The sequence below is a fragment of the Dendrobium catenatum genome, unplaced genomic scaffold (genome assembly GCF_001605985.2).
Source record: "Dendrobium catenatum unplaced genomic scaffold, ASM160598v2 fragScaff_scaffold_390, whole genome shotgun sequence".
Lineage (NCBI taxonomy): Eukaryota > Viridiplantae > Streptophyta > Magnoliopsida > Asparagales > Orchidaceae > Dendrobium > Dendrobium catenatum.
In genome coordinates this window covers 3,682,035-3,697,290 of record NW_021318852.1, presented here as the reverse complement: position 1 = coordinate 3,697,290, position 15,256 = coordinate 3,682,035, and the positions used below count along the sequence as shown (strand labels likewise).

Here is a 15,256-nt window from a genome sequence, read left to right as displayed (position 1 = left end):
GGCTCATCAGCTTAATGGTTTGAATTGGATCTTTATTTGTTTATGCTTATAATCTGATGATTGTAGTCTAGGATGCTCGGCCATAATGTTCATGGCATCTTATGATAATTATCCTGGTGGATATGCTTTGAATGCTCTTCATCAAATAGGTAGGTTGTTTTTTACGCACTTTTTATTATGGCAGAATCATTTATCATTAAAGAATTTGTATGCCATGTTTTTACAACCCTTTCCTTGTATCTAACATTCAAATAATTTTTATATATGTCTGTAATGTTTTACTCACAAAATGTTTGTGGACATCTAGATGCACGCATATGCTTTCACCCTGATTAATCCAAGCGCAAGTGATGGGATTGAAGTCATAACTTGTTATAAATAAGCATCTGAACTTGTTAGAAATAGGCATCAGTTTTTTTTCTTAATGATGACTTGTCTGCCGATTTTAGGTTCTAAAAACGTTTTCCATGTACATTAGCTAGCTGGTTGGAATTGCTTTGTAACTGACGAAAGCATGTTCTATCTTCAAGTTTTGTAGTAACTAGTGGTTTACCTTATTACTTGTCAGTCCATTATTTTATATATCTTTTTTGTATTAATGATGACACTCTAATAAAAGTAACCTAATGATAACTCTAGGTGTGACTGAAAAATACTAAGATAACCTGTTCTTGCTTTTTATTTATTTATTTTCTTTCTTCTTATACTTTTTTAATCTTGTTGTTTCTTGATATATTACGAAATTTAAAATATGGGTTAAATTTAAAAAAGTCTCCCAAATATGTATATATGCATGCTTTAGCCCAGAGTATAACGTTGCTCTAATTTAGTCCATCGACTTAACAAAATTGATCCAAGAATGATCCCTTTGGGACTAATTTGGGATCAATTTTGTAAAGTAAGTGAGTAAATTTGAATCAATTTTATATCATAATTACAACATGAGGGATTATTTTAGATCAATTTTGTATATTCAAGAGACTAAATGTGATATTATGGGATTAAATTGGTCATACACGAATAATTTTGGGACTATTTTAAATGTTTAAAATTTGGATAGATTTTATAATTTAATAGGCTTTGAAAATTGACCTCTCTGGTTGATTTTATATCAACATGATAATGCAGAGAATTAGTTATTTAAATTTTGCCAACTCATTTCGCCTACTAATAGAGGGTCGAGTTTGACAATTGATGATTATACAAAAGTTAAAATCGAAGACTTAATGTTTTATGATGAATTTTATTTAGAGAGCATTTGAAGAGTTACAGTAGATTTGTGATTAGGCATTCGTTTGTTAATCCAAGTCAGGTCGACTCCAATCCCTTCAAGGAGGGGGATGAAACTTAGAATATTTGACCTGCACAACATTCTTGGACCATTGGATTTAGGAATCAAATGTGACGATCGGAGCATATGCGAGATATGTATAAATTTATTATGTGAACCTACTTATCCAAGTAATTGAGATTTTTCATTATTTACATATTTGGTGTATTTCTTGGGAAGATTAGTCCATAGTTTGAAAAAGAGGATAATGATGTACACCTCCAACATTTCCAATTTCTACATTTTGAAATTGCTTATGAGCTTAAGAATTTATTAATCTTAAGCCCTTTCTGACATATATGCACAACTAGGCACCATGTTAAACATAAGAGAGTCTAATTAGATAGAGTAAGAGATAGTTATGATCCATTTACTATGACTATGAATTCAACTAACATCACTTTCATAAGAATATTGTTAGACCGGTCCACTGGACCGGTCCAGGGCTGGTCGGGCCGCTCGATCTCCGCAGGAGGCGGAGATCACGCGACATTTCGCGTCTGAGCCGGTCCCGTGCGGACCGGCTGGACCGGTCCAGTGGACCGGTCTAACAAATATCCATTTATTATTCATTGCAATTCTAAATCATCACCCTCTTCTTCATTAGCATCGTCACTTTTTCCATCCTCATGCACATAATATTCAATTTGAGCGTTCCGATTTGGGATTTCCTTCCCCAACTCTTCTTCCTTATTAGATATCTTCCCATTTTGAGATTCACTCCTCTTTAGAGTTCTTAGCTTCAAGATACTCTTCAGGAGGTTTGGTTGAAAGAATAATCCTCTTCTTTAGAGAGTCAGGTGAAGGAAACTTTACAACAGTCTCTAGCATCATAATCTGTAAGAATTCTGACACACCAATCATATGTGCCAAACTTTCTTAAGAAATCCTTCCCGCTTTGGAATGACGTTGCATGCCAATATCAACTGAACTTTGCTTGTCTAAACATCCATTTTGTCAAAAAAAAAAAAAAAAGAAAAAAAAAATCAACTAAAAGTGCATTAACATTTCCTAGACATTGCCCAGAACAAAGTGCCCAATAAGATTTTTATTTTCCTCCTCTTTTTGTGCATCCATACTCTGCACAAGTCTTGATAGAAAAATCTAATTCTTTGAAATATCTAGCCTCTCACAATCAGCATATGTAGGACCCCCTTTTTTATTTTTATTATTATTTCAAATAAATTTTTTTATTTATTCATTTTTATTAATTATAAGGTTTTTAGTTACTCAAAAATCTAGCAGCCTCCTGGCGTCTCCTCCCCACGAAAAGAGGTTGGGAGGCACTTGCATTTGGTTATTCTCGCCTGGATCAAATATATGACGGTGTGACGTCTTTAAATCGAATTCTTCCTGCCCAGATCAAAGACACAACGATGTGGGGGCTTCAAATTGAAAAATACTGCCCGGATCAAAAGGGCAATGGCGCAGGTCTTCCAATTAGATATACCTATTGCTCATAATTAATTTTATTTAATTTTGAATTTAAAAATAAAAATTTTCTCAAAAATCCGGCAGCCTCCCGGCACCCCCTCCCTGTGAAGGGAGGTTGAGATGACACTTGCCCTTTGTCTTCTCGCTTGTATCAAATATACAACTGCACGAGAACTTCAAATCGAATTCATCCCTCCTGAATCAAAGATACAATGGTGTGGGGGCTTCAAATCATACATTCCTATCCGTATCAAAGATGCAACAGTGCAGGTCTTCAAATGGATTGTACATGTTGCTTGTTATTATTATTATTATTATTATATATTTATTTATTACATAATACATATATATATACATATATACCTAGCGTACGAACATTAATGAAGGAATAAGGGATCGGGTCAGATGGTTTTGTCCAACGGCAAAATGAAATTAAGCGGGCTGTGCTCTTGGGTTGGATATTAGGCTGAGGAGTCTCGACCAGAGAAGTTGAGCAAAGGAATGAGTTCGGATTGCGGAGGAAAACACAGGTGTGGGGGTGCTGCACGCGGAACGAGTGGTCGAGCTCGGCTTGGGGTTTCACGTGTGGAGTCGGGCTGGAGCCGTGTGGAAACGACTCTTGTGTGCCTACAGAGAAGGCTAGAGAAGGAGGTCTGGCTTTAATATAAGTGTGCAAAATTGCTCGATCGAGATGGTGGAGTTCGGCAGGATCAGGTCTGAGGGAGTTCGGTGGGATCAAGCCTGGGTTTCAGCTGGATTGGGCAGGCGGGTTGTCGGATCGTGCGAGGGGGCTTCGTGTTCAGGCCAGTGGGCAGAGATGAGAGCGGCTGTGGGCTTCGGCTAGAGCGGCTTCCTGTGTATGCATGTGAAAGACCTGTGTGTGAATGAGGAAGAGGGAGAGCGGGCTGTTCCTCTGGACTTCTGCATGCAAGTCGGATTTAGAGCGAGCATCTGTTTCATGAGCAGGACTGCAGGAGAGTTCTTTTTGTGCTATCAATGGGTTGTTATGGGAGTTGTGAGGTACAGAACGGTTTCTTGCGTGCAACTTGTGTGTTGTGGGGTCCAGTGGTCAACACTGCTTATGGCTCATTAGCATCTTATTTTTTGGCTCTTTGCTTGCGATGTTGTTTGTAGGCATGCTGTAGCATTTTAAGGAGAGTTTTTTAAGTCTCATAAACAGTCAAATGTCAGTTGATGACTACTTGCAAGACTATCTTGGGACCAGGGTTAGAAATAAACTAACTTATCAGTAACTTTCTAGCGCATGTTGGATTTATCTGAAAGTTAGCATTCCAGTTTAGTAAGCTTTTTAAATTTGCACTATTCCAACAGAAACAAACTTATTTAAAGTAGTTGGGAAGGGGGAGGGTGTTTAATAAGTAACTCTTGGGCCAGTTTCTGGCTAAACCTTCACAAAATTTGCTTCTTTTAATTTAGCTTTTAGCAAGTTATGACGAGTTCAGCATTATCCAATATATATATATATATATATATTGTAAATGATAATTTTGTTTTCTACAGGTGATTCAAGCCATTTACCAGCTAAGATGGTTCACATAGACTCTTTCACGGCAATGAATGGCATTTCCCGCTTCTCTGAGGAATATCCATGGAGGTATTGTTAGCTTTTTGGCAATTGAATACAAGAACATTGGAGAAGGAAATTGACAATATTTATACATTTTGGTGACCTCTTAGAGCAGGCTCCTTTTGGTTTCTTTAATTTCTAACAAGATGATTTTGGTTTGATGTGGTGGTGTTCTCTTTTGTGGTCACCAATAATTATTGCTTTCCATCATGGTATAGAATATTAAGCCTTTAATATTGTAAAAATTTCTTCCTAAGTCTTGCCAAAACTTTCATATTACAGATGCATCACGCCATCCAATTAGCCTCATACCAATTAAAACAAAACACTTACGTTTTACTTTTGCTTATTAACCAGGTATTCTAAAGAAGAAGGATTAGCCTTGGGGGAATATCGGGACAGAAATTTTACCTTTCTACTCAAGTAAGTTTGTATGAAGTTTTACTAGATTATTTTTTTGGCTTAATTAATTGTTTGGCGCATGAAAACATTCGAAACTTGTTCTTTCTTTGAAGTGAGCCACACATTGGATTTCCTTTGCTCTATTTAATTTTTTTTTGTACGTTATTAGGGTTAATTTTCCCTATATGCATGAAGTATTATCATTAATTTATTATAGCATAGCAGGTCTTTGCATTTTAAAAATCGTGTAATGTATTTTGTTTTGTTACTAATTATTGCTCGTGAACCATCTAATTTTATTAATGAAGCATGTTTATGAATAAATATTGATTGTTTACAAGAAGCTTAAGGGAAGTGAAAAATTCTAGGACATTACATATGGTTATAAATTATTATTTGTTAGAAAGGTTAATGATAAGAATGGGTTGAAATTTAATCGGATCAGTAATTGAAATATAAAATTATTGAAATGAATAGGTTGGTGATATATTGGTTGATATTAAGATAATTATTTGCAAAGAATTTATAAATGTGGCTATTATTTATGCTCTTCAAGATGAATTATGATATGGTTTGAAAAATTAGTTTTGGTAAGAGATTAATAAACTGATGTGACGTAATTTAAGGAAAAAAGGATGTTTATTGGAGGTGACATAAATGACTACCTAAGTTTTAATTTGATGAATCAAAGATAGAGTAGAAGTTCTGAATATGTATGTTATTAAGAGTATAAAGAAAACAGTAAAAAAATAACTAATTGCTTCAAGATATGGTGATGGATTTTAAAAGATGTAGGTATTGAGTCCATATCATGTGCGAATTGCATGGTTTGGTAGGTTTCAAACTTGCCTTGTGCAAAGCTTAAAAATATGTTAATGGTTTATTTGCTATTCACTCAATATCCATGTATGGATCACTGGTTGAGGTAGGTTTCAAGCTTCTTCTGTAATAGCTTGGAAATGGGTCATGCAATTTTGCATGAGTAAGGTAAATTTTCATTGTGTTGGTGACTTTATAGGTTGATGTATAGAAGATTAGTTAGCATAGATGCATAAGACTATTGATTTTGAATGAATTGAGCATGGAGTAAAAAAGAGAGGAGGGGTGTGAGAAGGAGAAAAAAAAAACTCACAATATTTTTTTTTTTTTTTGGAAAGAAAGAGGTGGCATACATAGTTAACTTCCAGAGCGTAAAGTCAAATGATACGTAGTTTTGCAATTGGAGCAAAGATTTCATGGTAGTTTATTCCATATGTTTAGTTCTATCCCTTTGTCACTGGTGTGGCTTTATAGTTTATACCTTTTTAAATTCCCACTGCTTTACATTTTGGTGTAAACATAATTTACGTCCTACTTTTTTTTTTCATTTAGATAATTCAACTATTTTTCAAGTGTGATTTTTTAGAGCATTTATATTTTCTCTCATTGTTTTCTTCCTATTCTTATTTTCAAGAGACTCAAATAACGTTACTACTTACTAGAAAGCTTTTGATGAGAAAAGGCTTTATACTACAACAACATCATCAAGCCTTTATCCCACTACATGGGGTGGGAAAGGGTTTTATATGATGGTGAAAATTTTCAAAGGATGTGTATTGAGTTATTGGGCATAAATGATGTTTAATGAATTTCGTACTACTTTTCTAGTAATAGAATGATCAATATCATTAGAATGTGGAGGAATTGAAGAGATGCTTGGTATGGGTTCAAAATATTTGATTTTGCTAGGAGCATGGATATAGTGTGACCTTGTATTGACTTGCGGAAGCCGAGCAATAGTTTATTTTTGAATAGACCTGAGTGAATCTTTGTGAAGTGTTGTGGGATTCGATTTACTCTGTTTTTTTGTGAGGCAGTAACAAGAAATTCCAAGGAGAATATATGCAAGTTACCAAACTTTTCTTCATTTTGAATTTTTTCCCTCTAAAGGTAAATTTGATTAAAACAGGAATATTTTTTTATCAAATGTATAGCATCTTTTGAGATTTATTGTGGATGATAATATTTATATCATTGTTATTTTGTGGATTATTCTAAGAATGCACGATTATGTTTTTTAGAATCAAGTTTGCTCTATTGATGTTTACACCCTTAGGACCAAAGGCATCATGTGCCGATCAACACTAATGATTATACCACGTCTTTAAATACCTCCGAGAGGATTGCAACCAAGCACTTAGAGTCCGAACAAGCCCAGGATTCCTAAAAGCACTAGCACAAGCAAGCCTCAAGACATCATTCTTTTCTCTTAGCTCTCTTCTTCTTTTCTCTCCATCCCTAATAGTAACTAGCCCTATAAGAGTCAAGTGGTAATACTAAAAACTCTTGCTAATACTTGGTCATAATTGACGAAACTTTGTGCTCACCTATTTTGCATAACACTGTCGTTTTCATGTCCCAAAGTCCTGGAAGAGAAAAGTAGAGAGTTGCGTTAGGTAGCAACAGCCAGCGTAAAACTTGTCGAATAACCATGACATGAATCCTTTTGGAAAAAAAGGATTCGTGTTGCCGACCCCACGTAGTGGGACGAAGGCTTGATGTTGTTGTTCTCACTTTTACTTGCTTGTGCTCTCCGTCTCTATCTCTTGCTATTTATGTGTTTCTCTCTCTGTCTTCATTGAGTAATTTTGTTCATAGTGAGTTTTATCATCCAAAGTTAATGAACTCACCTCTTTCTATCTGGAGCGAATTTACTTTTCACCGATAACCCTCCAGCATGGGAAAGAGAAGAATAGAAAGTGCGAGAGGAAGGGAGAGCTCATAATTTTCTGTAGTTATATAAGAGCATGTCAGAAATTTAAGCACCCTAAAATCACTATGATACACTATCTAGAAAAACTATTTGCTGTAATTTTTCTCAATGCTTTATTCCATCACAATAGGGACTATTTGCTTACATGATTCTATTTACACATCTTAGGAAACTATACAACATTAGTGAGATATATTACAACTAATAATTAGAATAAAATTCATTATATGAAGGCCTTTTAATGCTGTTTTTGTTTTTCAGATTGCCGCATTCAGTTACCCTCTCCTTTCTTCCATGCACCGTCTAGCCCATATTTCTGCCCGTTGTTTCTCTCTCTCTCTCTCTCTCTCTCTTATTGAGGGCCTATAGTTGTTCTTCATATGATTTTCTTGTGCCTAGAGAAGTCAGTTAATTGAGTACAACGAGGTCTGATTTAGGCTTCGTTTGCGACGGTTTTTTTATTGTTTCTTAAAGCAGCTTTTTAGTAGAAAAATTTTAATTTTTGTACTAGAAAGCTGCTTTATGAAGCAATAAGAAAAGCCGTCCCAAACAAAGACTTGGTGTACATCAAAGAAAAAAGATACATACCAATGGCATGTTGAAATTATGAAAGACATGCATTATATAGCATTAACATATTAAATACTTATTATTATTATTATTATTTCTTTACTGAATAATGAATTCGACTGAAAGCCTAATTTACTTTCTGGGTTGTCTTTTCCCTCATTTGTGTTGAATGTGATTCCTATTCTTGACAACAGTGGGCTTCCTTTTGTGGATGGCTACAAATGCTTATTCGCAGTAAATGGATTTTCAAGGGCCCTCCTTCACCCTCGCTTTCCTCCATTTTCATTGGTAAGTTGTTAGTATACGGAGTTTAGCAAAAAATGTGGCTCTTACTGAATTAATAACTACATGATATTGGAACTTAGCATTCTCTTGAATATTTTTCCTCAACTGTTATGTTCCTTCAAATCATAATTATCAGTAAAAGAAATGATCGTTGATTTGGTTCTATTTGATGCAGCTTAAAGAGCCAAAGGTTTTTGTTCATGGAAATATGAGATACAAAGACATTTTCCTTGCAAGCTGGCCAGGTTGTCCATGATTTCATAACCAAATCTTGTTTTATTTTATGAAGATGATATACTGACTTGTGAGATTTTTTAGTCATTAGAGCAGTAAGCTAATTTATTTTCTTAATTTATAAAATAATGTTCTTTCACTACTTAAATCTGATTTGCTCAAAAAAATATTTTCTGGGGTCAAGGCACATAGTGGGATAAAGGCTTGTTGTTGTTGTTGCTGCTGCTGCTGCACAATTTTTTTTGAGATTGGTGTTATATATGAAGAATTTATATTGTATTAATAACAAAATAAATTCAATAATTTATATCATATGAAGAATTTATATTGTATTAATCTCAAAATAAATTTAATAATTTTCAAAATTTCTTTGACACTATGTATTAGGATATTGTGACACTAATAATATTTTTATGAATGGAACTAAGCTTATTCACAATCGTTTGATTGGAAATTATTCCTTGTGGTTTTTGGGTCAGAAAAATGCATATTTTTTATTTTGGTAAATTGGCTACTTTTTGTAGGTAATTATTTTATTTTCTCTACATTGTAATTTGTTTTATATCAATAGGATTGCGCCAATGCTCATCATTTTCACAAAAGAAAAAAAAAATGCAGCCGTTCAAAAATACTATTTACATTTAGGTTTAGTTTGAGACGGCTTTTTTGTTGCTTCTTAAATCAGCTTTTTAGTATAAAAATTTAGGCTTCGTTTGGGATGGCTTTTTTATTGCTTTCTAAAACGGAGTTTTAGTACAAAATTTTTTATTTTTGTACTAAAATTCCGTTTTAGAAAGCAATAAAAAAATCGTCTCAAACGAAGCCTTAAATTTTTATACTAGAAAGTTGTTTTAAGAAGCAACAAAAAAAGTTGTCCCAAACGAAGCCTTAATTTTTATTTGAGATGATTTTTTATTACTTTTTAAAATAGAGTTTTAGTACAAAAATTAGAATTTTTGTATTAAAATTTTGTTTTAAGAAGTAATAAAAAGGCGTCCCAAACAAAGCTTTAGTCAATGAGATTAGAAGAGTGCAATTTTGATGTGGGAACATTTTAGCCTATCTTATGCTTAGGGACTAGTTTATCTCCTTTAGTCTAGAGTCTTCTATTTGCTCCCTTAAATAGGTATAATGTATGGGTTTTGAGGCATTGAATGATATATACACCTTTTGAAGCTTGAAAAGCTTTCTTCTTCTTCCCTGGATTGGGAACTCCTTGAAATCCTTCTTGCAGGTTTGATCTTCCGACGATCCACTACATCAAATTTTATTTTCATTCATTTTTCAATGCTGGAAAAAAATTTGAGTTTATTATATTTAAAAATTTTGCTATATTTTTTTCTTCTTAATCAAATATTGAAAAGAAAAGATAGAATGCTTGCAAATGGAATATAATATACTTCTAATTGCTTTGGAAGCCAATTGGCCTTCCTCCTCTTCCTATACGAGTATTGGAATATTGAATTCCCTCAAGGACGATGAAACAGTTCATGTGCTACTTCTATTATCATTGACCCATTCATTGCCCATTTTATTTGTCTTTGATAAGGAGATGAAAATGAGCTTAAGAACCACTTTCATTGTTTGATAGTTCAGTACTGTAGCTGAGTCCCCTTACTATACAAAAAGAGCCCTTCATAGGCTGCAACTGAATTGATTTTTCTTTGAAAATCTATTTGAAGAAATAGGAAGAAAGCCGTCCCAAATAAAGCCTTAATTTGGGATAATTTTTTATTATTTTATGAAGCAGTTTTTCAATATAATTAAAAATTTATTATATTGAAAAATAATTTTAAAAAATAGTAAGAAAGCTATATGAAACAAAGCTTTGGTTATGAAAACCTTTTTTTTTTGGCATAACTCACGCTTCCACTTGAGCACGCTATAGATAAATTATTATGTGCGGACACCGCAAGATCCTAAGACCAACTAGAATGTGTCATGTCACTCAGTACACAGCGGTACTGAGCGCTAATACTGAGTAAAAAAGTGACATGACGTGTTCTGATTGGTCTTCATACGCTGTTTGGTGTTCGCACATAAAAGTTTTTCCCTTACTTGATGCCAAGGTGAAGTAAGCAATGATGCTTGTTGTTAGCTATTTGTCAATGGCAACGGGCAAGGTTGGCAGCTAGGAAGGAGGATATACCTACTTGCTTGGTTAAGGTAAGATAATTGAAATTTATTTGATGTAATTTTTATGGGAGTAATCATACTAATTATCAACTAAGATTCATGTAAGATAAAAGTGATATTTATGTGTGGTGTATTTAAGTATGTTAGATCTCTTATATATAAAAAATGGTGGTATAAATTGGAATATAATTTTTATAGTTATAAATTATTGAAATGGAAAAAAATGTCTTAAGATACTGAGCAATTAGAGAATATTATCAAGTTAGAAATTTAAATTTTATAAAATTATAGTTATCATATTAAATCTGATTTATATTTGTGGGTTAGTGAGGAAGTTATTAATAAATAAATTGAGTGTAAAATGGGATTGAAATGAAAATTTTAAAATTTATTTGTGGTAAAATCATAAATGATAGATTAAAAATATATTATACTAAAGAAATTGCATGAATAGTATTTATTAGAAATATTTTAAAAAAAATGTATTTAAAAAGGTTAAAAATGAGCTAATAAATTATGTAGATCTAATTAATATTAAAAATATTAGAAAGAAAGAGTCAAAGCAAAGTTAGTATAAATAGACACTAAGTATAAAAATATGCACACAATAATTTAATATTTCATAAAGCACTCAATAGATGAATATAAAAAATAAGAATTTATAAAGTTGACTTAAAACCTAATGATAATGATAATGCTTAAATCAATCTTTATTAGAGTAGATATCCATTTAATTAAAGATATTTTTTTTTTATTATAATTGAATAAGAAAATTTAAAATTTTAAAGCATGATGTGGATTGCTTGTTGCATGAATAACCTTATGTCATCATGCCTGCCATAGCTTTTATACAACCAATTCTTTTGTAACTGCCCACTAAAATCAATGAAAGAGAGCATGGCCATGTGTCACATAGAAATTCAACTTTCTCAATGGCCCTTTTTTTTTTTGAGGTTAGTGGTAATTAAATCATGAACAATTCAATTCCTCACCATAAAAAACATCAAAAGGTCTCATCAAGGGCTATCTAGTGCTTAGATACACATGATTTTACTTTAGGTGCCATAGGAAAGTGTCTATCTCATGATGTTATTAAGAGCTTTCACATCATTTTCCATTAGGTGAGCTTAAGCTTGAAAAAAAAAATTTAAGAATTATTGAATATATAACTTGTGGTATATACATAGATCACATGTTATCCATCCAATAGGCTAAAAGTTTTGTGGAGCCATATTTTCGGCATTATAAGATCACCCTTTTGAATCAATCTAACTTTAATTCATATTCAATTTGAGTCATTCGAGTGTCTTGACTTCCATTAACCTAATTATATATTAATTTGATTTGTTCATCATGATTTAAATATCAAGTTTGACTAATTAATTTACGTTTAATATTTTATTAAGTTTTTTATTTCAATATAGTCAAATGCAACATGCATCAACACATTTAATTAAACACAAACAACTAAATTTAATCATGTAAAGTTAGGTTTATAGGTGACTTTAGATTTTTTTTGTTCTCTCTCTATATCATTGAAATACAATCCACCATATTATCAATTTTGATCCGTTATTACACCATTAAAGATTAAGATATTTCCTAACAAATATTTGCATCTCATTAATCAACCATGAAAATTAGAATACTAAAACATAGAAAATTAATCACACAAAATGTTTTATTCAAATTAAAGCTAAATCAATTGCCCAAATGCTAGAGAATCCAATAAAACTATATTGCATAAAGTAAACATAAAGAGAAGTGAAGGTTCCATAGCGCTATTACTTTAGTCCTTGAGGATTAGGAAACTATGTATAATCCATCATTCAACAAAGGAGGTGGTGAAGCTTTTTCTTTGGTTGTTTTATTGGAGTTCTAAAGTTTAAATATGCACAAATCCAAAATAATCATATCATTTGAATTATTCAAAAATATTTAAAGCAACCTTTGAGAGTGGCCTTGTTAATTTGTCTCTTTATATTCTTGGAGGAGGGAAAGGAGGTGGGTCACAAGGGCTCAAGTGGATGGATGGAGGTGGATAAAGGTGAGGATAAGGAGTGTTTGGAGGTTAATACATGTGATAGAGAGAGAAAGAATGAGTATTTAAGCATAGAGAAAGAGTAATTGCAAAAGCACAATCTACTCCACAAAATAATATGAACATATACCAAACTATTAAAAATTTAATGCGTTTGTCTTTAGTATAATAATTATTCTAAGAAGTTATTTTCATAATTCTCATTAGAGCCTTTAGATATATATGATATCTCATTGCCGTAATCATTAGTTTTATTCTAATTATTTTTTATTGGTTTTATGAATCTCCATTCTCGTGTTATTTCTATTTACTATTATCTAAGACCCTAAATTTCTTTTATATAAATATTTGTGCATAACATTCACTCTTGTTGCATATTTGATATGTCTCTGCTAGTTCTAATTTAAGTTTTTTTGTCAATATTGTATAGTTTTGCAGCATATCTATCATAATATTTTGATTTTTTATGTTCAATTTAACCCACCATCGTCAATCGTCAATCATCTATTCCTGAAATAATTTGTGCATAACCACCATCAACACTAGCCACCACCACCATTGATTTTTAGTTTCCATAACTGTTGGTTGTCATGGACTGATCACCAATTAAATTTGACTTCAAAGAAAACACAATACTAAATCTTCTATATTTGATTTAGACTTACTGAAACAACTTTGAACATTTTAAATGCACTATATTTAATTTACATTATTCTCCATTTTATTCCATTTTTAGCAAATCAAAATAGCCCCTTAAACATGTCACATGCAGGCTTCAATTTTTCTTCAATAATATCTACTGCAAATACATTAAAATTGCTTTACTTATAGCAATTATTAACTCTATTGATCTAAAATATTTTATATTCTCAACATTTTAACTTAACACCTTTTTTAATATATGTCTTGTTTATTAAACTTATACTATCTATGATGAAAAATCATATGCAAAAGTACCTCTCTTTGAATGTTAATTATAAATATTTTCATAAATTGCAATAAAAAATATATGTTTAATATTGATATTTTTATATAATACTATTAATCTCTATTGCTAATCAATCTTAACATATCCTTAAAATATAGCTTTCTTATTTTCTTGATCTCATATCCTTACCATCTAATCAGATGACACAATTTCTTATTTTACAAGACAAAGACAATGGTTTCTTCTTTATAACAACCAAATAGAAATTATTTACAAAACTTAACTTATTAGATGAAGAAAAATATTTTAATAAGCATTGAACTCTCCACATAAACCCTCTTTCTTTCCAGCCAAAAATAATCATCATAAAATGTCCATTCATTAGAAAATTAAGAAGTTTGGGTGATGTGCTACACGTGAGATTACTATTTTAATATCTTCTAAGACTTTTTTTGGGACAATCTTTTTAGATTTTATTTGGGACAGCTTTCTTACTGTTTCTAAAAACAGTATTTTAGTACAAAATTTTTTTATAATAAAATTCTTGTGCTAAAAAATTGTTTTAGAAAGGAAGAAAACTGTCTCAACTAAAGGCTTCATTTGAGACGGCTTTTTTATTACTTTCTAAAACGGAAGTTTTAGTACAAAAATAAAAAAATTTTACTAAAGCAATAAAAAAGCCGTCCCAAACGAAGCCTAGACTTCGTTTGGGATGACTTTTTTTATATTCTTAAGCAGCTTTTGATTATAAAAATCTTTAACTTTTGCACTAAAAAAATTGTTTTAAGAATAGTAAGAAAGTCATCCCAAATAAAACCTAAGCCTTAATTATTATTATTATTATTATTTTCTTGGATATAAGTGGCGTGCACATTGTGGCTAAAAGGGTCCTTGCTTTCATCATCCAACAGCTGCACAGGATTTCATCATTTCAAAAGATCTTTACTGTTTTCTTTGGAATGAAGGAAACGAAGAAAATTAAATGGAATTTTAATAATTTCATAAGTTAATTCTGATTTTAATTTATTTTTTATATTTAAATTTTTAAATGCAAAATTAATTTTGATTGAGATTTTTTTAATGAAGCCTCGTATATTTTATCTATATTTATTAAGAAAATATTCTAATCTTCTGTAGAAATGGAAAAAAGCATCATTTTGGTTGTTCTTCTCTAACTTTACTGTTGAAAATTGTGTAGAATTGGCATTGTCTTTTTGCATACGTACGACGTCGCTTTGTCATCTCGCAGAAAAATTTTAAAATATATTTTCACCATTTAATTTATTAGAATTAAGAATATATATATATATTATAATATATATATATATATAATATATATAATATATATATATATATATATATATTAATCAAACATTTAGATATTAATTTAGGTCTATTCTTTAGCTTATTCAATATATTATCATTCATATTATCTTATCAAATCACATTCATTTTTTTGAAAACTTTTTAATTTATTTATGGTTAAAATTTTCAATCTTTGATCTGTATGAGTATGTCTGTATATCCTGTATATATAACATTTAGCGTATTAGTAG

General features: G+C 31.4%; 1 protein-coding gene across 5 annotated transcripts in view; it reads left to right on the top strand.

The window, feature by feature from the left end:
• The window catches only part of LOC110107771 (dol-P-Man:Man(7)GlcNAc(2)-PP-Dol alpha-1,6-mannosyltransferase), a 30,406-nt gene extending 21,628 nt beyond the window's left edge, over positions 1–8,778 (top strand). For 3 of the 5 annotated variants that reach the window (XM_020838147.2, XM_020838146.2, XM_020838149.2), the window contains 5 exons: positions 67–149; positions 4,286–4,379; positions 4,710–4,775; positions 8,271–8,364; positions 8,537–8,778. In XM_020838147.2, coding sequence (XP_020693806.1) covers positions 67–149; positions 4,286–4,379; positions 4,710–4,775; positions 8,271–8,364; positions 8,537–8,617 — 418 coding nt within the window. In that variant the 3' untranslated portion in view covers positions 8,618–8,778. The remainder of the gene's footprint in view (positions 1–66; positions 150–4,285; positions 4,380–4,709; positions 4,776–8,270; positions 8,365–8,536) is intronic. The other 2 variants (XM_020838144.2, XM_020838145.2) reach the window with 1 other exon arrangement.
• The last annotated feature ends 6,478 nt before the right edge of the window (positions 8,779–15,256 follow it).